This window comes from Balaenoptera ricei, chromosome 14 (assembly GCF_028023285.1).
Source record: "Balaenoptera ricei isolate mBalRic1 chromosome 14, mBalRic1.hap2, whole genome shotgun sequence".
NCBI classification, from domain to species: Eukaryota; Metazoa; Chordata; class Mammalia; order Artiodactyla; family Balaenopteridae; genus Balaenoptera; species Balaenoptera ricei.
Window position 1 is genome coordinate 4431424 of NC_082652.1, and position 20411 is coordinate 4451834.

Below are 20411 nucleotides of genomic sequence, written 5' to 3' on the forward strand. Positions count from 1 at the left end.
AATTTTGACTTTGACAAATGGTAAGTAGGCTGAATGAAGAAGATCTGGGGGTCAGAGTTGGCCTCTGGTCTTCATTTGGCAATTCTTAGACACTGGCCAATTCCTAAGTGTCCTTGTCAGGGAGGAACAGATTTTCCTCTACCCTTCTGGGTTCTTCTGGTTGGTCTAAGAATTAAACCGACATAAGACAGACTAACAGGAGAACATCAAAGTTTAAAAACGTGTATACATGGGAGAGACCCAGGAAAACTGAGCAACTTGCCAAAATGGCTGAAACCCTCACCTTAAATACCATCCGCAGCTAAAGGCAAAAGAGGATATTGAGGTAGGGAGAGAGCGAGAGAGAGAGAGAGAGAGAGCAAAGTAAGCTAGAGATCACCGCTTTCCTTGCCTTGATTTACCTCTGCGTTTGTTTCAAAAGTACATGGTGTTTGGCAAAGACGCTTTGCAGCTGTCCTTAGAGAGATACAGTGGCTCGGGCTTGACCTCAGGAACGCACCTGCGCAGATGCAACCTGGAGGTGTCCTAAAGTCACCTTTGCTTCATCACCATGCTGAGGTCTCTGCCCAAAGGGGGGTTTGCACCGTGCACAATTTGTGCCATGTGGAAAGGAGCATGGAAGACTGCACATGTCCCAACTGCCCGCTGGAAATCTCCACCCCTTTCCTAGAGCCCTGATGATCTGACTGCCTTCTACCCCTTAAATTCCCTCACTCCCCTTCTGATACCGACCAGGGCTCTCGGCCTCCTTAATCAATAGAAATTGACCAGAAGCCAGACAAGAACTTCAGGCAAGGCTTTACTGGGGCCCCTGCTGCAGCAGGGGGGAGTGAGAACAAACAACAGTTTCCCTTGCTCACCTCAGGGGGGCGAGCTTATTCCTTATACGGGGTGAGGGTAGGGGTGTGTCCAGGGGTCAGGCCGGAGGGGTGGCTCAGGTGTTTCGCCCACCCCTTTGGTTGAGTTGAGTGCAGGGGGCATGTGCAGTGCCCTGCTTTGGTTCCCGACCCCCAGCTTTTGCTCCCCGGCTTTTCGGAAGTGGCAGCTGAGTTTTTTGGTCTTTCGTATCTTTTTGTCCGTAATTTGCCCCAACTGCAAAGACACACAGTTATTTTTAGTCCCATATACTTTCTTTGTATTTTATTGCTCAAGGAGAGGTTTGTCCATGTGCAAGCATTGCAGCAAAGGGTCCCAAGTCCCAGGTCCCAGTCTGCCTCATTCCCTTCCGGGAGATGGTGCCTTTAGAACATCAGTTCCCCTTCTTCATCCTCTGGCCATTGAGTAAAAACCTGCCTTGCTTGCGGCAAACTCAGTTTCCTTCTTGGCAGCATAAATCTGAGCAGGAAAGAATCCCTGACTGACCAGGGGGGATTCAGTTCAGCTGGGGCCCCGAGAGGTAAGCAGTTTCCCTCACCACACCAAGCCCATGTTCTTTGCAGGTATCTGTGGGGATAGCTCTATTCCAGAAATAGGTTCTTTATCTAAATTCTTTAGCCAGCTAAGGGGGAGGTAAAAAGAAAGACTTCCTGAGTCTTCTCTTTCTTAAAAATAATCAGCCTAAAATAATCTTTATTCCAAATGTTGCAGGAAAAAAAAAACGGTGCAAGAGGATGGTCACGGCCCAGATCTCAGGCGAGTCCCTGGGAAGGCCACCAAGTGTGGGTTCTTGGCTTTGTGCAGGAAAGAATTCAAGAGCCAACTATAGTAAAGTGAAGGCAGGTATATTCAGGGAGACACATACTCCATAGACAGAGTTTGGGCCATCTCGGAAAGCAAGAGGAGTGGTTAATTTTTCTAGGCTGGGTTATCAGTGGGAGGATTATTCCAGCTATTTTGGGGAAAGGGGCAGGGCTTTCCAGGAATTGGGCCACCACCCACTTTTTGCCCTTTTATGGTTGGCCTCAGAACTGTCATGGCGCCTGTGGGTGTGTCATTTATCTTGCTGATGTGTTACAATGAGTGTATAATGAGGCTCAAGTTCTAGTGGAAGTCAGTCATCTGCCATCTTGAACCTAGTTTGTTCTAACCAGTTTATGTCGTGTCCTCAATGGCTATGTTATTCTTTTAAAGGTTGTGCCCTGCCCACTTCCTGTCTCACAAAGAGACAAAATTTGGTGGCAAATTTTGCTGCCTCTACAGGGCTGAGCTAGTACTTACACCCAGATTTCATCATTATCCAGACTTCATTCTCATTCCTTTGTGATGCACTAATGAACATGTTTCCTCAAAATGAGGTTTTCCAGTTCTGCTAATGTGAGCTGAGCATCGGGGCTGGTGCACAAGCACTGGTGCCTGAACCTTTCTCTGGACCCTGCTTCCCTTTCCTGGAGCCTAGAGAAGTAACTGCTCTAATGATGAACACCGGGGTCATTTCCTATCCTGAGCCATCTCATTTTGGCTTTCTCTCACTGGACTTGAGCAGGTTTTGCAAGACAAAAGAGAAACACACTTTTCTTTAATACGGTTTACCATTTCCTCCTGCATGATTCTAGCTGATACTTGATGAGCCAGACAAAACAATATCATAATCAACACGTTCTAGATAAGAGCACGTTTCCATCAAAAGAATGTCGGGAGCATTCGCATAGCTATAATTAGCAAAGAAGAAGTTAGAGAAATCAAATGCAGGCAATCCTTTTAAGTATGGTTGACTTAAGACCTAATTACTTTGGAGTAATTGGCCTATAAGAAAGCTTTGGAGGCTGTTGCAGTGAATACAGTGGGCCAAGTAGGGGATGTGATGGAATCATTGAGCTTTAATTAATTGGATACCAGGGAATGCACACTTCCTGACGGAGAGCTCTTCACTTACTCAGATTTATACAGTTTGGGATTTCAGGAGCCTATAAAAGTTTCTTCCATTGAATTCCTGCCCAACTGAGAAGTATTGAAAACCAGCAGATGGGTTGAAATTTCCAAGAATAACTTCTGATTTCTTACTGATGACATTCAGCATGTAAATGTGCTCCTGAAGCTTCTCTCCCTCTCTCCCTTTGTGTCTCTCTCTCAATTTTTTTTTATTGTGGTAAAGTAAAAATGCGATAAACTTTTAACCATTTTAAGTGTCCATTTCAGTGATATTAAATACATTTATAATTTTGTGCAACCGTCATCATGCTCCATCTTGATAACTCTTTTCATTTTGTAAAACTGAAACTCTATACATATTAAATAATATCACCTTCTCCACCCCATCACTCCAACCTTTGGCAATCACCATTCTAAGTATCTCATATAAGTGGAATCATATAGTATTTGTCTTTTTGTGACTGGCTTATTTCATTCTGCATTATGGCCTCGAGGTTCATACATGTTGTAGCAGATGCCAGAATTCCCTTCCTTTTTTTTTTTAATTTAACATCTTTAATGGAGTATAATTGCTTTACAATGTTGTGTTAGTTGCTGCTATATAACAAAGCAAATCAGCTATACATATACATATATCCCTATACCCCCTCCCTCTTGTGTCTCCCTTCCACCCTCCCTATCCCACCCCTCTAGGTGTACACAAGGCACCGAGCTGATCTCCCTGTGCTATGCAGCTGCTTCCCACTAGCTATCTATTTTATATTTCTTAGTGTATATATGTCAATGCCACTCTCTCACTTCATCCCAGCTTACCCTTCCCCGCTCCCCGTGTCCTCAAGTCCATTCTATACATCTGCGTCTTTGTTCCTGCCCTGCCCCTAGGTTCTTCAGAACCTTTTTTTTTTTTTTTTGGATTCCATATATATGTGTTAGCATACGGTATTTGTTTTTCTCTTTTGGACTTATTTCACTCTGTATGACAGGCTCTAGGTCCATCCACCTCACTACAAATAACTCAATTTCATTCCTCTTTATGGCTGAGTAATATTCCATTGTATATATGTGCCACATCTTCTTTATCCATTCATCTGTCGATGGACACTTAGGTTGCTTCCATGTCCTGACTATTGTAAATAGAGCTGCAATGAACATTGTGGTACATGACTCTTTTTGAATTATGGTTTTCTCAGTGTATATGCCCAGTAGTGGGATTGCTGGGTTGTATAATGGTTCTAGTTTTAGTTTTTTAAGGAATTTCCATACTGCTCTCCATAGTGGCTGTATCAATTTACATTCCCACCAACAGTGCAAGAGGGTTCCCTTTCCTCCACACCCTCTCCAGCATTTATTGTTCATAGATTTTTTGATGATGGCCATTCTGAATGGTGTGAGGTGATACCTCATTGTAGTTTTGATTTGCATTTCTCTGATGATTAGTGATGTTGAGCACCCTTTCATGTGTTTGCTGGCAATCTGTATATCTTCTTTGGAGAAATGTCTATTTAGGTCTTCTTTGGATTGGGTTGTTTGTTTTTTGGATATTGAGCTGCATGAGCTGCTTGTATATTTTAGAGATTAATCCTTTGTGAGTTGCTTCATTTGCAAGTATTTTCTCCCATTCTGAGGGTTGTCTTTTCGTCATGTTTATGGTTTCCTTTGCTGTGCAAAAGCTGTTAAGTTTCATTAGGTCCCATTTGTTTATTTTTGTTTTTATTTCCATTTCTCTAGGAGGTGGGTCAAAAAGGATCTTGCTGTGATTTATGTCATAGATTGTTCTGCCTATGTTTTCCTCTAAGAGTTTTATAGTGTCTGGCCTTACATTGAGGTCTTTAATCCATTTTGAGTTTATTTTTGTGTATGGTGTTAGGGAGTGTTCTAATTTCATTCTTTTACATGTAGCTGTCCAGTTTTCCCAGCACCACTTATTGAAGAGGCTGTCTTTTCTCCATTGTATATTCTTGCCTCCTTTATCAAAAATAAGGGGACCATATGTGTATGGGTTTATCTCTGGGTTTTCTATCCTGTTCCATTGATCTATATTTCTGTTTATGTGCCAGTACCATACTGTCTTGATTACTGTAGCTTTGTAGTATAGTCTGAAGTCAGGGAGCCTGATTCCTCCAGCTCCTTTTTTCTTTCTCAAGATTGCTTTGGCTATTCGGGGTCTTTTGTGTTTCCATACAACTGTGAAATTTTTTGTTCTAGTTCTGTGGAAAATGCCATTGGTAGTTTGATAGGGATTACATTGAATCTGTAGATTGCTTTGGGCAGTATAGTCATTTTCACAATGTTGATTCTTCCAATTCAAGAACATGGTTTATCTCTCCATCTGTTTGTATCATCTTTAATTTCTTTCATCAGTGTCTTATAGTTTTCTGCATGCAGGTCTTTTGTCTCCTTAGGTAGGTTTATTTCTAGGTATTTTATTCTTTTTCTTGCAATGGTAAATGGGAGTGTTTCCTTAATTTCTCTTTCAGATTTTTCATCATTAGTGTATAGGAATTCAAGAGATTTCTGTGCATTATTTTTGTATCCTGCTACTTTACCAAATTCATTGATTAGCTCTGGTAGTTTTCTGGTAGCATCTTTAGAATTCTCTATGTATAGGATCATGTCATCTGCAAACAATGACAGTTTTACTTCTTCTTTTCCAGTTTGGATTCCTTTTATTTCTTTTTCATCTCTGATTGCTGTGGCTAAAATTTCCAATACTATGTTGAATAATAGTGGTGAGAGTGGGCAACCTTGTCTTGTTCCTGATCTTAGTGAAATGGTTTCAGTTTTTCACCATTGAGAACGATGTTGGCTGTGGGTTTGTCATATATGGCCTTTATTATGTTGAGGTAGGTTCCCTCTATGCCTACTTTCTGGAGAGTTTTTATCATAATGGGTGTTGAGTTTTGTCAAGAGCTTTTCTTGCATCCATTGAGATGATCATATGGTTTTTCTCCTTCAATTTGTTAATATGGTATATCACATTGATTGATTGGCGTATACTGAAGAATCCTTGTATTCCTGGGATAAACCCCACTTGATCATGGTGTATGATCCTTTTAGTCTGCTGCTGGATTCTGTTTGCTAGCATTTTGTTGAGGATTTTTGCGCCTATGTTCATCAGTGATATTGGCCTGTAGTTTTCTTTTTTTGTGACATCTTTGTCTGGTTTTGATATCAGGGTGATGGTGGCCTTGTAGAATGAGTTTGGCTTGTTCCTCCCTCTGCTATATTTTGGAAGATTTTGAGAAGGATAGGTGTTAAGTCTTCTCTAAATGTTTGATAGAATTTGCCTGGGAAGCCATCTGGTCCTGGGCTTTTGTTTGTTGGAAGATTTTTAATCACAGTTTCAATTTCAGCGCTTGTGATTGGTCTGTTTATATTTTCTATTTCTTCCTGGTTCAGTCTTGGAAGGTTGTGCTTTTCTAAAAATTTGTCCATTTCTTCAAGCTTGTCCATTTTATTGGCATATAGTTGCTTGTAGTAATCTCTCATGATCCTTTGTATTTCTGCAGTGTCAGTTGTTACTTCTCCTTTTTCATTTCTAATTCTGTTGATTTGAGTCTTCTCCCTTTTTTTTTTGATGAGTCTGGCTAATGGTTTATCAATTTTGTTTATCTTCTCAAAGAACCAGCTTTTAATTTTATTGATCTTTGCTATTGTTTCCTTCTTATTTATTTCTGATCTGACCTTTATGATTTCTTTCCTTCTGCTAACTTCGGGCTTTTTTAATTCTTCTTTCTCTAATTGCTTTAGGTGTAAGGTTAGGTTGTTTATTTGAGATGTTTCTTGTCTCTTGAGGTAGGATTGTATTGCTCTAAACTTCCCTCTTAGAACTGCTTTTGCTGCAACCCATAGATTTTGGGTTGTCGTGTTTTCATTGTCATTTGTTTCTAGGTATTTTTTTATTTTCTCTTTGATCTCTTCAGTGAGCTCTTGGTTATTTAGTAGTGTATTGTTTAGCCTCCATGTATTTGTATTTTTTACAGATTTTTCCCTGTAATTGATATCTAGTCTCATAGCGTTGTTGATGGAAAAGAGTCTTGATACGATTTCAATTTTCTTAAATTTACCAAGGCTTGATTTGTGACCCAAGATACGCTCTATCCTGGAGAATGTTCCTTGAGCACTTGAGAAGAAAGTGTATTCTGTTGTTTTTGGATGGAATGTCCTATAAATATCAGTTAAATCTATGTGGTCTATTGTGTCATTTAAAGCTTGTGTTTCCTTATTAATTTTCTGTTTGGATGATCTGTCTATTGGTGAAAGTGGGGTGTTAAAGTCCCCTACTATTATTGTGTTACTGTCAATTTCCCCTTTTACGGCTGTTAGCATTTGCCTTATGTATTGAGGTGCTCCTATGTTGGGTGCATAAATATTTACAATTGTTATATCTTCTTCTTGGATTGATCCTTTGATCATTGTGCATTGTCCTTCTTTGTCTCTTTTAATAGTCTTTATTTTAAAGTCTATTTTTTCTGATATGAGAATTGCTACTCCAGCTTTCTTTTGATTTCCATTTGCATGGAATATCTTTTTCCATCCTCCCACTTTCAATCTGTATGTGTCCCTAGGTCTTAAGTGGGTCTCTTGTAGACAGCATATATATGGGTCTTGTTTTTGTTTCCATTCAGCCAGTGTATGTCTTTTGGTGGGAGCATTTAATCCATTTACATTTAAGGTAATTATCTATATGTATGTTCCTATTACCAGTTTCTTAATTTTTGGGGGTTTGTTTTTGTAGGTCTTTTCCTTCTCTTGTGTTTCCTGCCTAGAGAAGTTCCTTTAGCATTTGTTGTAAAGCTGGTTTGGTGATGCTGAATTCTCTTAGCTTTTGCTTGTCTATAAAGATTTTAATTTCTCTGTCGAATCTGACAAGATCCTTGCTGGGTAGAGTGATCTTGGTTGTAGGTTTTTCCCTTTCATCACTTTAAATATGTCCTGCCCCTCCCTTCTGGCTTGCAGAGTTTCTGCTGAAAGATCAGCTGTTAACCTTATGGGGATTCCCTTGTATGTTATTTGTTGCTTTTCCCTTGCTGCTTTTAATATTTTTTCTTTGTATTTAATTTTTGATAGTTTGATTAATATGTGTCTTGGCATGTTGCTCCTTGGATTTATCCTGTATGCGACTCTCTGCACTTCCTGGACTTGATTATTTCCTTTCCCATATTAGGGAAATTTTCAACTATAATCTCTTCAAATATTTTCTCAGTCCCTTTCTTTTTCTCTTCTTCTTCTGGGACCCCTATAATTCAAATACTGGTGCATTTAATGTTGTCCCAGAGGTCTCTGAGAGTGTCCTCAATTCTTTTCATTCTTTTTTCTTTTTTCTGCTCTGAGGTAGTTATTTCCACTATTTTATCTTCCAGGTCTCTTATCCGTTCTTCTGCCTCAGTTATTCTGCTATTGATTCCTTCTAGAGAATTTTAAATTTCAGTTATTGTGTTGTTCATCATTGTTTGTTTGCTCTTTAGTTCTTCTAGGTCCTTGTTAAATGTTTCTTGTATTTTCTCCATTCTATTTCCAAGATTTTGGATCATCTCTACTATCATTACTCTGAATTCTTTTTCAGGTAGACTGCCTATTTCCTCTTCATTTGTTTGGTCTGGTGGGTTTTTACCTTGCTTCTTCTTCTGCTTTGTATTTCTCTGTCTTGTCATTTTGCTTAACTTACTGTGTTTGGGCTCTCCTTTTCGTAGGCTGCAGGTTCGTAGTTCCTGTTGTTTTTGGTGTCTGCCCCCAGTAAGTAAAGTTGGTTCAGTGCATTGTGTAGGCTTCCTGGTGGAGGGGACTGGTGCCTGTGTTCTGGTGGATGAGGCTGGATCTTGTCTTTCTGGTGGGCAGGACTGCGTCTGGTGGTGTGTTTTGGGGTGTCTGTGGCCTTATTATGATTTTAGGCAGCTTCTCTGCTAATGGGTTGTGTTGTGTTCCTGTCTTGCTAGTTGTTTGGCATAGGGTGTCCAGCAGTGTAGTTTGCTGGTTGTTGAGTGGAGCTGTGTCTTAGCGTTGAGATGGAGATCTCTGGGAGAGCCTTCACCGTTTGATATTATGTGGGCCGGGAGGTCTCTTGTGGACCAATGTCCTGAACTTGGCTCTCTCACCTCAGAGGCTCAGGCCTGACACCCGGCCGGAGCACCAAGACCCTGTCAGTCCCACGGTTGGTCAACAGAGGTCTGTTACTTCAGTACCCACCATTCCTCTCCCTGCTAGTGTTGCAGTGTCTCCTGCAGAGGTGAGGGGTGGATGTGAGTCACCGCAGGGACAAGGACACTGGCAGCAGAAGTTCTGGGAAGTGCCCCTTGGCGTGAGCCCTCCCAGAGCCCGCCATTAGCCCCACCAAAGAGCCCTCCCTCCTTTTTAAGGCTAATAATATTCCATTGTATGGACAGACCACATTTTGCTAATCCATTCATCGGTCTCCAGGACACTTGGGTTGCATCCATGTTTTATCTCTTGTGAATAATGCTGCTATTGTTCCTGGTGAATTTAAGTTTCTCACTTCATCGTGAAAGAATTGGGAGACTAAGTGATAGGTAAGAAATGGATTTACTTAGAGAGAAACACACTCCACAGACAGAGTGTGGGCCATTTCAGAAAGTGAGAGAGCCCAGAAATATGGTGTGGTTAGTTTTTATGGGCTGGGTAATTTCATCGGCTGAGTGGGAGGATTATTCCAATTATTTGGGGGAAGGGGTGGAGATTTCCAGGAATTGGGCCACCGCCCACTTTTTGGCCTTTCATGGTTGGCCTCAGAACTGTCATGGCACTGGTGGGCGTGTCATATAGTTGCTAATGTATTACAATGAGCATATAATGAGGCTCAAGGTCCACCAGAAGTAGGCTCATCTGCCATCTTGGACCTAGTTGGTTCTCACCAGTTTTTGTCTTGTCCTATGGCTATATCATTCTTTTAAAGGTTGTGCCCCGCCCCCTTCCCTCCTGTTTCACTATGGATATGAGTGCACATGTATTTCTTTGAGACCTTGCTCTCAATTCTTTTGGGTATCGAACCAGAAGTGGAATTTTGCTGGATCTGACGGTAATTCTAATTTTTTGAGGAATCACTATAATGTTTTCTATAGCGGCTGTACCATTTTACATTCTCACCAATAGTGCACAACAGTTCTAGAAGGGAACAGAATTTGCCACTCCAAAATATTTCTTTGGCATGCAAATTATTTTGAGCTGAAAACAATCAAGACCCATAAGACTCACACAAAGAAACTTTGATCTTCCCTGTAACTGCCTAAAAAATTTAGACAGAGGGTCTAGTCCCAGAATAGAGCTATCACCGGAGATGTCTGCAAGGAATATGGACTAAGTGTGGTGGGGGGGAAACAGGACCTAGAGATCAGAGTCGACTCTGTGTCCCATTGTCTCTGTCTGGCCCAGCAAACATTTAGTTACTAAACATTTGCTTTTCCATCTCCATGTGAATTGCCTTCCTCCCCTTTAAAGTCCTAAGCCTCTACCTGCAACTTTTGTCTTTAGCTGAAGACGGTATTTAAGGTGAGGGTTTTAGCCATTTTGGAAAGTTGCTCAGTTTTCCTGGATCCCCCTCATATATATAAGTTATTAAAGTTTGATTTTCTCCTGTTCATCTGTCTCATGTCAATTTAATTCTTAGACCAGCCAGAGAACCTATAGTGTAGAGGAAAATTTTTCCTCCCGGACAGTTCCTGCCTCAGCCAGGGCTGCCTTGTTCCCAAGTCCCAAGCGTGGCTCACCCCTTCCCCTCTGGACTCGCAGAAGGATAGTCCTTGCTGGAGCCCGTGGTCAGATGGGGCCATGTGACTTGTTCTGGCCTCACTTCCAGACCAGAGCACTTCATTGCCAGGGAGAGAATGACCAGAGCTCTCCTTTCCCTTTGGGTGAGAGATCAAATATTCTAGAGGCAGAACAGAGTGTGCAATGTACACCATTTTTGTAAAAACAAGGCAAAAAGAATTACTCATGTTCAGGCTTGTAGGTGCCCAGACTATCTGTGGAGGACCAATGAGAAAACGAAAAAAAATTCTGTTTGGCTGATGGTTTGGAGTGTAGCAATGAAAGGGAGAATTTTCAGTTATCTTCTTTTAGGCTTTTGGATTTTGAATCCTGAGAGTGTATTATTTTTATTCAAAAAGTGATACTACAGTATACAATTAAAAATACAAACCCCCAGCTCTGCTCTAAGACAAACCCACAGACCCATGAATATTCACCCCCAGATTTTTACCCCAGGATCCTTAAGGAGAGTTAACAAGATCTGAAAGCCCTTCCCCTGTGCATGTTGCCAGCTTATGCTACATCATTGCTTAAGTCACCCAGACTAGGATGTTTTTCTAACTTAGGGAGATTCATTCAGAAATGGATTCCATAAGTCTTTCTACATAATAAGTATTTTTTATCAAGAGCAATAACAGGAGGAAACAAAAAGAAAGACAACTTCCAAAAATTGTATTTAGGGAGTTCATTTTAAATAATTTTGAACCATCACTTTCTGGGAAGGTTTGGGATATTGTCAGAAAGATAGAGGCAAAGAAAAAAATAATTACAGCAGTTGTCTTAGCTGTGTCAGGACTTGGTCATGATGCTGCTGATAAAATCAGCTAAGCTGGAAGTGAGTGTGAGTTGTTATCATGAGAAATAGCTGTGGATCTGGCAGCCGAGAAAGCAGAGTCTTTGTTCATTATCAAGATTTATTGTTTTCAGCTCTGGGAAGTGTTGACAAAGCAAAAATAAAGGTAAATTTTACTTAAAAAAAAAAAAAGAGCATGAGAGAGAAAGGAAAAAGATTATTTTCCTGTGGTTGGAAAGTAGGGCAAGGGGATGGATTACTTGTTAGGAGATCATTAAAGAGTCAGATGGGAAAATTTCGTAGAGTACACATGCTGGAAAACTGTATTTGAGATTAAAATAATAACAGCAGAATCCACCAAACAAGAGAGATTTGGTGATGCAAGCTTTCCCTGTAACTTCACATGGCAGAGGGGGCTCGGGAGCTCTCTGGGGTCTTTGTAAGGGCACTAATGCTACTCATGGGGGCTGCATCCTTGTGACCTGATCACCTCCCAAAGACCCCACCTCCTAACACCATCACCTTGGGGGTTAGGATTCAACACAGGAATCTGTGAGAGACTCAAACATTCAGGCCATAGCACCTGGCAGCCATGAGTCTGTTCTTTACCTCTACAATGGTGTCATTTCCAGGGTGTTATATAAAGAGAACCACCCAGTATGTAACCTTTTAAGATTGGCTTTTAAATTTTCTTTTAGTCATCCTAATTCCCTTGAGATCCGTCCAAGCTGTTGCTTGTATCAATGCTGCTCTTTTTTGTTTCTTGGTGTTCCCTGGTATGAATGTACATACTACAGTTTTTATAACCATTGTATTTGAGCAACGTTCTAGTTTGGGGCTGTTTCAAATAAAGCTGCTATGAACCTTCATATATAGGTTTATAAGTGATTCATTTTCTTTGAGTCCTTGACAGCATTTGGTTCTGTCTGTCTATCTATCTATCTGTCTATCTATCTATCCATCCATCATTATCTATCTATCTATCTATCTATCTTTAATTTTAACCATTCTGATAGGTGTGTTGTGGTATCTCCTTGTGGTTTTAATTTGCTATTTAACTTTTTAATACAAATTAAACTCCTCTGTTTGATTTTAATGATAACAGTTACTGCTATTTGTGATTAATTTACATGATTGCTAAGGCAGGGACTGCATCTCTTTTGCAGCTGCATCTGTATTTCCATTTTCTGGCACTTAGCGGGTGCTCAGTAAATATTACTGACCAGGGAATTCCCTGGAGGTCCAGTGGTTAGGACTCCACGCTTTCACTGCCGAGGACCTGGGTTCAATCCCTAGTCGGGGGACTAAGATCACACAAGCCGCGGTGTGGCCAAAAAAAAAAAAAAATTACTGACCAAATAAATATACCAGTTACTAAGCTTAAACCCTGGAGTGACGAAGGTGTTAGTAACAGGCTCTGACCTTTGAAAAACTTATAGTTCAGTGTAGGGTTTCTCAGCCCTGGCACCATTAACATTTTGAGCCAGAAAATGATCACGGAGGGTGCGAGGCAGCTATCTTGTCCTTCATAACATATTTAGCAGTGTCTCCAGTCTCTACCCACCAGTAGTGTTACTCAAACGGTGACTCCCAAACTCATCTCCACGCATGGCCAAATATTCCAAAAACTGCCTGCAGTTGACAACTAATGTTCTTTTTTTTTCCCCTTTATTGTAATTTTTGTAGTGCTTTTATTTTTTTTTTAAACTTTTTATTTTATGTTGGAGTATAGTTGATTAACAATGTGTTAGTTTCAGGTGTACAGCAAAGTGATTCAGTTATACATATACATGTATCCATTCTTTTTCAAATTCTTTTCCATTTAGGTTGTTACATAATATTGAGCAGAGTTCCCTGTGCTATATAGTAAGTCCTTATTAGTTATCCATTTTAAATATAGCAGGGTGTACATGTCAGTCCTAAACTCCCTACTATCCCTTCCCCCACCAGAGAACTAATGTTTTAATAGGAGAGACAGAAGTCTCTCCTGGGAAGGAAAGTTTATCTAAATATACTTACCAGCCAAGCACAAGAATATGGTTCAAGACTCAGTTGACTGGTAGTTCCTTGCCTCCCAGAATGTAAATGACATCCCCAGAATTTTACAGGATGTTCTGCCAGAACTTTGAGGATATTTAATTAATTAAACAAATACTGAGTGAATTCCTGCAATTGCCAGGCACCATGCCAGCCCTTGAAGATGGAACCGGGAACCATACAGACACACTTTTGTTCTCATAAAGTTACTGTCTACAGACAAAGTCAGAGGTTGAACAAGTTACCTTGAGGATGAAGATCATTTGGGACATGAAGTCAAGGATGCTTTGGGTTCGTTCGATATAAGTCATCATTCAGTATTTACCTTGCTTTTTGGTTAGCTCTTAAGTTTAATGCTCAGGGAAAAACACTAAAAAAAAAAGAAAAAAGAAAAAAAATAGTCCTAAATACCAGAAGCAACCTCTCTTGTCCCATTTCCAGGACTATGCAAAGTAGGAGAACCTTTGTCATCTGAGCCTCAGCACGTCCTGAAATCCATGAGAGTAAAATAATCTATTAGAGGACATAATCATTAGATCATTAGAGAGCAAGAAGAGTTTTTCTCTCTCTGTATCTCTCTCCCATTTCTTTTACAAAGCAACCTTTATTGTCACTGTGAGTGATAAGCTGAGTAATGATGGCTGGAAGGGGTCCCTGAAGACAAGCTGGTGGGTTCGGCTGTGGTACCCACATCTTTTATTTTCTGTGTCTTGATGCTTTGACATCTGGGCCCTTGCTGACATGGAAGGGACTGTCCTTCCCAAGATGAGCCAATTTCTAAGATAGTAGGAAGCCCTCAAGGGTGCTTTGCAAATAAAACCCAGTCCCTCCGGAGCCTCTACCCCAACCGCTTCCCTTATTGAGCTCTCACACTCAGGGCCACTCACCACCCGCCTTCATCACCCCAGGGCCAGGTGCCAGGCAACCTGGACAGTCTTTTTGTCCCAGGTCCGCTGAAATCATTCGAATTAGTGGAACCTAAGGCTGCTTCCTCTGCCTCACCCACTCCTTCCCATGGAAACCAGAATATTCTCGCTGTCATGTTCCTTGCATCTGGGTAAAGCTAGAAACACGGTGATGGACACAGACTTATGCTACAGAAGTCATTCACAAATCCTGTGCTGGGTGGCTTTTTGTTTGAACTCTCTGTTCAGTGCAAGAGTCAGCCTACAATTTACAAGTCCATGTTCATGATGAGAGGCTCTCCCTACGTAGAAAGGTGCTGAGAAGGACACTGGCCCTTTTCACGTACATGTGCCCCGTCTGCCTTCTTCCCCCTCCTCCAAACACACGTACAGTGTTGTCACTCCATGAATGAAGGCAGGCGGGGGTTTCTTTTTATTTATTTATTATTAATTTATTTATTTTTATCTAGTATAGTTGATTTGCAATGTTGTGTTAATTTCTGCTGTACAGCAAAGTCATTCAGATATACATATATATATATTTTAAAAAAATATTCTTTTCCATGATGGTTTATCACAGGATATTGAATATAATTCCCTGTGCTCTACAGTAGGACCTTGTTGTTTATCCATCCTATATAGAACAGCTTACATCTGCTGACCCCAACTCCCCACTCCATCCCTCGCCCAACCCGCCCCCCCTTGGCAACCACCACTCTGTTCTCTATGTCCGTGATTCTGTTTCTGTTGCATAGATAGGTTCGTTTGTGTCATTTTTTTAGATTCTGCATTTAAGTGATATCATATTGTATTTGTCTTTCTCTTTCTGACTTACTTCATTTAATATGATAATCTCTAGGTCCATCCATGTTGCTGCAAATGGCATTATTTCATTCTTTTTTATGGCTGAGTAATATTCCATTGTGTATATGTACCACATCTTCTTTATCCATTCATCTGTCGATGGACACTTTGGTTGTTTCCATGTCTTGGCTATTGTGAATAGTGCTGCTATGAACATAGGGGTGCATGTATCATTTTGAATTATTAGTTTTGTCTAGATATATGCCCAGGAGTGGGATTGCTGGATCATGTGGTAGCTCTGTTTTTAGTTTTCTGAGGAACCTCCATACTGTTTTCCACAGTGGCTGCACCAACTTACATTCCAGGTGGGGTTTTCTTACATTACATCCCCTCCCATTGCAGGCTGATGACATGGAGAATGCAGCATAGCTCCTTATTAATGTAGCTCAGAGTTGATGTCACGGACTATGCACCTTATGGGGTCCTTTCCCATCCTTGGTCTCACAGTGCTTTCACAAACCCACATAGGCACCAATGTTCTCCCCAGATTCTAAAGCTCAGAGTTTGCACCACGGGTCCACAGCCACACAGGTGAGTAGAAGTAGAAACAGCCAGAATCCAGGCTGTGCCTCACGATTGGAGTAACGGTGGCCCTAGATGAAGGTGTAGGGCCACGTCCCGTGTGTGGTGCTTGGATCGTGGCATCCGCAGGCGTGGGGTTGGGGAGGACCGAGCTGTGGCAGTGCCCAGAGATGCAGTGCTCTCTGAGCTGCTCGTTCAGGGAAGGACAGGGCCCTGAAGACGATGGTCTGTCCACGCGGAGGTGTGGGCCGTCTGTGGGCAGCCTGTGAATCAGGCTCTATCGACACCGCCTGTGACCTGTTGAACTTGGCCAGCCTTCTTTGGGTTGACAAAGAGGAATGTGGCAATTTATCGCGTTCTGGACATTCTGCTGAGTCTCAGGTTTTAAACTGCACTTTACTGTGTGTTTGTTTTGCAGAACAAATGGCTCCTTCTATGAGATCTTGCAAGTGGACTTTGGAATTGACAACAGCAGCGGCCTGGCCGGCGCCCAGCAGATCACCTGGCAGGTGGAGTACCCGGTGGAGGACGTACAGAATGCATCTCTGGCAACTGCCCAGAGATGCACTAAGCTGTGAGCTGGTGCAGGTAACGGGCTTGGGAGGTGACAGGAGAGCAGGCGTTGGGGGGAAGGGCGTGTAGCTCTGAGCAGCCTGAAGAAGGTCAAGCGGGAGAGTTGGGGTCCCACTCGAGGCAAGTGAGTCTCATCCAGCTGGCCGACGAGGGTTCTGCTTGTAGACGGACCATTCACTGAGCACCAGCTGTGTACGAGGCACCACACTAGGTGCTGGAGAAACACCTGCTGAGCAAACATGCCAAGTGCTTGTGAACCAATAGGGAAGCAAACAGGTAAGCATGAATTACAGACTGTGATGTGATCTATGAGAGGGGATTACAGGTGAGCGAGAAAAGGAGGAAATAATTTAGCCAGGTGGTCAGGAGAGGCGTCTCTAAAAGCTGGCCTTTAAGGTGAAAAGAGACAAAAAATTCAGCCAAGCACAAAAAATTCTGGGCCAAGGGGCCCTTATATATTGGGTTGGCCAAAAAGTTCGTTCGGGTTTTTCCTGTAACTTTTCTGAACTTTTTGGCCAACCCAATATAAAGAACTCACAAAACTCAGCAGAAAAACAACAACGACAACAAATCCTATTAGAGAATGGGTGAAAGACGTAGATATTTTCCCAAGGAGGAGATATGGATGAGAAATAAACACATGAAAAGATGTTCAACATCATTTGCCATTAGGGAAAAGCAAATTAAAACCACAATGAGATACCCCTACACACCTATTAGAATGGGCTAAACTAGAGAACACTGATACCACCAAATGCTGGCGAGGGTGCAGAGAAACTGCTTCTCTCTTACATCACCGGAGGGAATGTAAAATGGTATAGCTACTCTGGAAGACAATTTGAGAGTTTCTCACAAAACTAAACAGTCACTCACCAGACAACCCAGTAATCACCACACTCTTTGGCATTTAACACATAGAAATGAAAACCTATGTTCACATGAAAACCTGAACATAAATGTTTATATGTAGATTTATTTGTACTGGAAAAATACAGGGAAATAACCCAAGTGTCCTTCAGTGGTTGAATGGAACATAGGCTGGTACATCCATACGGTGGGGTACCAATTTGTGAGGCAAAGGCATAACTAGGGACACAGAAGTGCTTCGATGGACATGCAGGAATCCCGCTTAGTGAAAAACAAATACCAATCTAAAGGGGTTACACACCCTAAGTTTCCTTTTATGTACCATTTTTTTAAGGGGGATTTAATATTATATTATATTTTATTTTAAATTATTTTTATTTTATTTTATATTATTTTATTGACCATGCCACGCAGCATGTGGGATCATAGTTCCCCAACCAGGGATCAAACCCTTGCCCCCTGTGTTGGAAGCATGGAGTCTTACCCACTGGACCACCAGGGAAGTCTCTATGTACCATTCTTGAAATGAAAAAACAGCAGACATGGAGGAGGGATGAGTCGTAGCCAGGGGAAATGGGCAGAAGGTCGGGTGGTTGGTGGGCGTGGCTACAAATGGGCAACGTCACAGAGATCCTTTGTAATGATGACAGAGTTCTGCACCTAATTTACTGTTGGGTCCACAGATCTGTGTATGGGATCGAATTGCATAGAAATGCACACGTATACACACAAATGAATGCAGGTTAAAAAATGTTGGAAGTTGAGTAAGGTCTGTAGTCAAGTTAACAGTCATGTTACCAATGTGAATTACCAAAAGGAAAGGGGTGAAAGAATAAATTAGGAAGGTGGGCTTAACATATACCATATACCACTGCACAGCAGAGGGAACTATACTCAATATTTTGTAATAACCTATAAATGAAAAAATTCTGAAAAAGAGTGGGTATATATCTATATCTATTTCTATATCTATCCATCTAGCTATAAACTGAATCACTGTGCTGTACACCTGAAACTAACACAACATTGTAAATCAACTATACTCCAAAAACAAACAAACAAACAAACAGTAATGTTACTGACGTCAGTTTTCTGGCTTTATGTATTGTACTTCGGCTACGTAAGATGTCACCGTTGGGGGCAGTGTACACAAGATTCTTTTTCCCATCTTTCAACTTTCCATGCGTCTGTAGTTACTTCAACATAAGAAGATTAATTGTAAAAAGTAAAACAAGTGTACGGAAGTCACTTCACTCTAGCTACAGTAGGCAGAATCTTCCAGAAGGCTTCCATTCAGCAGTTTATGGAATTTGGAGACAGCCAAAACAGCTGATTAAAAATTAACCAAGTTAAGAAGCAACACTACCTACTTTGGTCTCACTTTGTTGAATAGCTCCATTAACTTGCAGCCGTGTCACAGCCAGTTTTCACAGTGAACCCAGCAATGCACTGTAACACTCATCGCCACCCCAGCACTGGGTAATTCAAACTACATGCAAGCCCGTGCTCGCTCTAGAGAGCCTTCCTAAGTAAAACTCAGCCCTGAAATGCGACAGAAATGCAGTGTGCACAACACACATATAACTGGCCTCGCCAGAGAAGCAAGAAACCCAGACAGCACTGAAGGAGGAGAAATCATGCCTGAAGGGCAGAGGCAGCCTGTGGCTAGGGCAGTGTGGTTGTAAGTGATTCACTGTCAGGTCCTTTTTTAAAATTCTATTCTATTTTTTTTTTTTTTGCCCCACTGGGCAGCATTCGGGATCTTAGTTCCCCAACCACCAGGGATCAAACCTGTGCCCCCTGCATTGGGAGCTCGGGGAGTCTTAAGCACTGGACCGCCAGGGAAGTCCCCACTATCATGTGGTTTTTAATCTACAAACTTACGTTAGGCATTCAGGCTGCTGGACCAGCAACTTGAGCCATCCCATTCGACATACTGAAAATTGTCTTCTATCAGCAGGTTTGTTTCTTCCCTCCCTGAGCCCAAGTCATCCAGTGAATACTCTGTGCAAATACCAGCATTAACCATCATTCTTGGATGATCTTGAAACCCTGCACTTTGTAAATGCTGCCGTAGAACCTCTGCACTTGGAAGTGTCCAGGGCGATTCAGCTACCCACAGCTAATAACCCAGCACGTGGACACCAGTGAACACATTCAGCAAACCTGTTACTACAGTGTTCACTTAACAGGGGGTGGGGAGAGGGTGAGGTTATGCCATATACTAGCCCACAATCAAAAACTGAGGAATACAAGGGGCTGCAGAGCAGAATGCAGGCGAAAAGTCAGCTAAATCAAAAAGAAAAAGGAAAAACCCGTTGAGATGTTGAATTCAGGTGACCTGTGTCCACTCCGGAAAACCTTTGTGGATGGAGAGTTTGTGAAGGTGATGGGAAAAAAACAGACCCAGCTAAACAAGTTCAGGAAAGAAAGTGTTGGCTGTCAGCCAGAGGAACAAAGTGACAGAATTCTGGGTGTTTCTCTTGCAGGAATGTGACACGACAAATTTCTAAGGCTCCGTCAATACCATTAATATTTATGACGTATCTCACAAAAAAAGTCCGTCAGGCGGCACATACATCAAAGACTCCTACTCGGGAATTGTTCCGTTTTGTTGGGTGATGAGCCCTGAATGACAAAATTGAGAACGATTATGTGAAGGGTTTTATGTTTCTGTTTAACTCGCCCTCAAAGGTGGTAAAATCATCAGGAGGCTGTATTCTGAGAAAATAATTTTCCTTTTGAAAAAAAAAACAATCACCTTGACTGTTGAGGGAGAAACTGTTATTTATCACAAGGTGGAGTCATAAATATGCAAATGTTTATGAGCGCTGAGAGACATCGACTCTCTCCCGAATCCACCTCATTCTCCTTTAATTTAGGGATTCTGCTTAGAAATGCCAAACCTGGGCCCTGCCTACAAAGTTTCTCTGCCCGTCTGTGCTCATCGGTAGAGGAACAGTCCCTCCTTCTCCGCAGCTGGGAAAATGAGGCTGCCCGTGTGGCCACGTGAGGACATTTACCGACGCCATGGGATCTAAGACAGCTCTTTATCCTTCTGGAGCCCTGCTTTCCTTCTCTGTTAAGGGGGTAATAGGACAACCTCAACAGGTTACTTTGAGGATGAAATAAGGCAACGTTATATGTACAGTTCTTGTTACAATGTAACAATATCATAGATGTCATCAACTTTGTTTTTTATTAGTATGCCAGCACGATTAAACGGGAGACACTTACGAATAGTGGTGAAATTAAAAATATAACGGGGTGGCGTGGTCACG

General features: G+C 41.7%; 1 protein-coding gene across 1 annotated transcript in view; it reads left to right on the plus strand.

Annotated features, from left to right (window-relative positions):
• LOC132347501 (transmembrane protein 132C-like) overlaps nt 1-20411 on the plus strand; it is a 184169-nt gene that overhangs the window by 7533 nt on the left and 156225 nt on the right. The window contains exon 2 of the mRNA XM_059894070.1: nt 16109-16278. Within this exon, the coding sequence (XP_059750053.1) occupies nt 16114-16278 (165 nt within the window). The 5' untranslated portion in view covers nt 16109-16113. The remainder of the gene's footprint in view (nt 1-16108; nt 16279-20411) is intronic.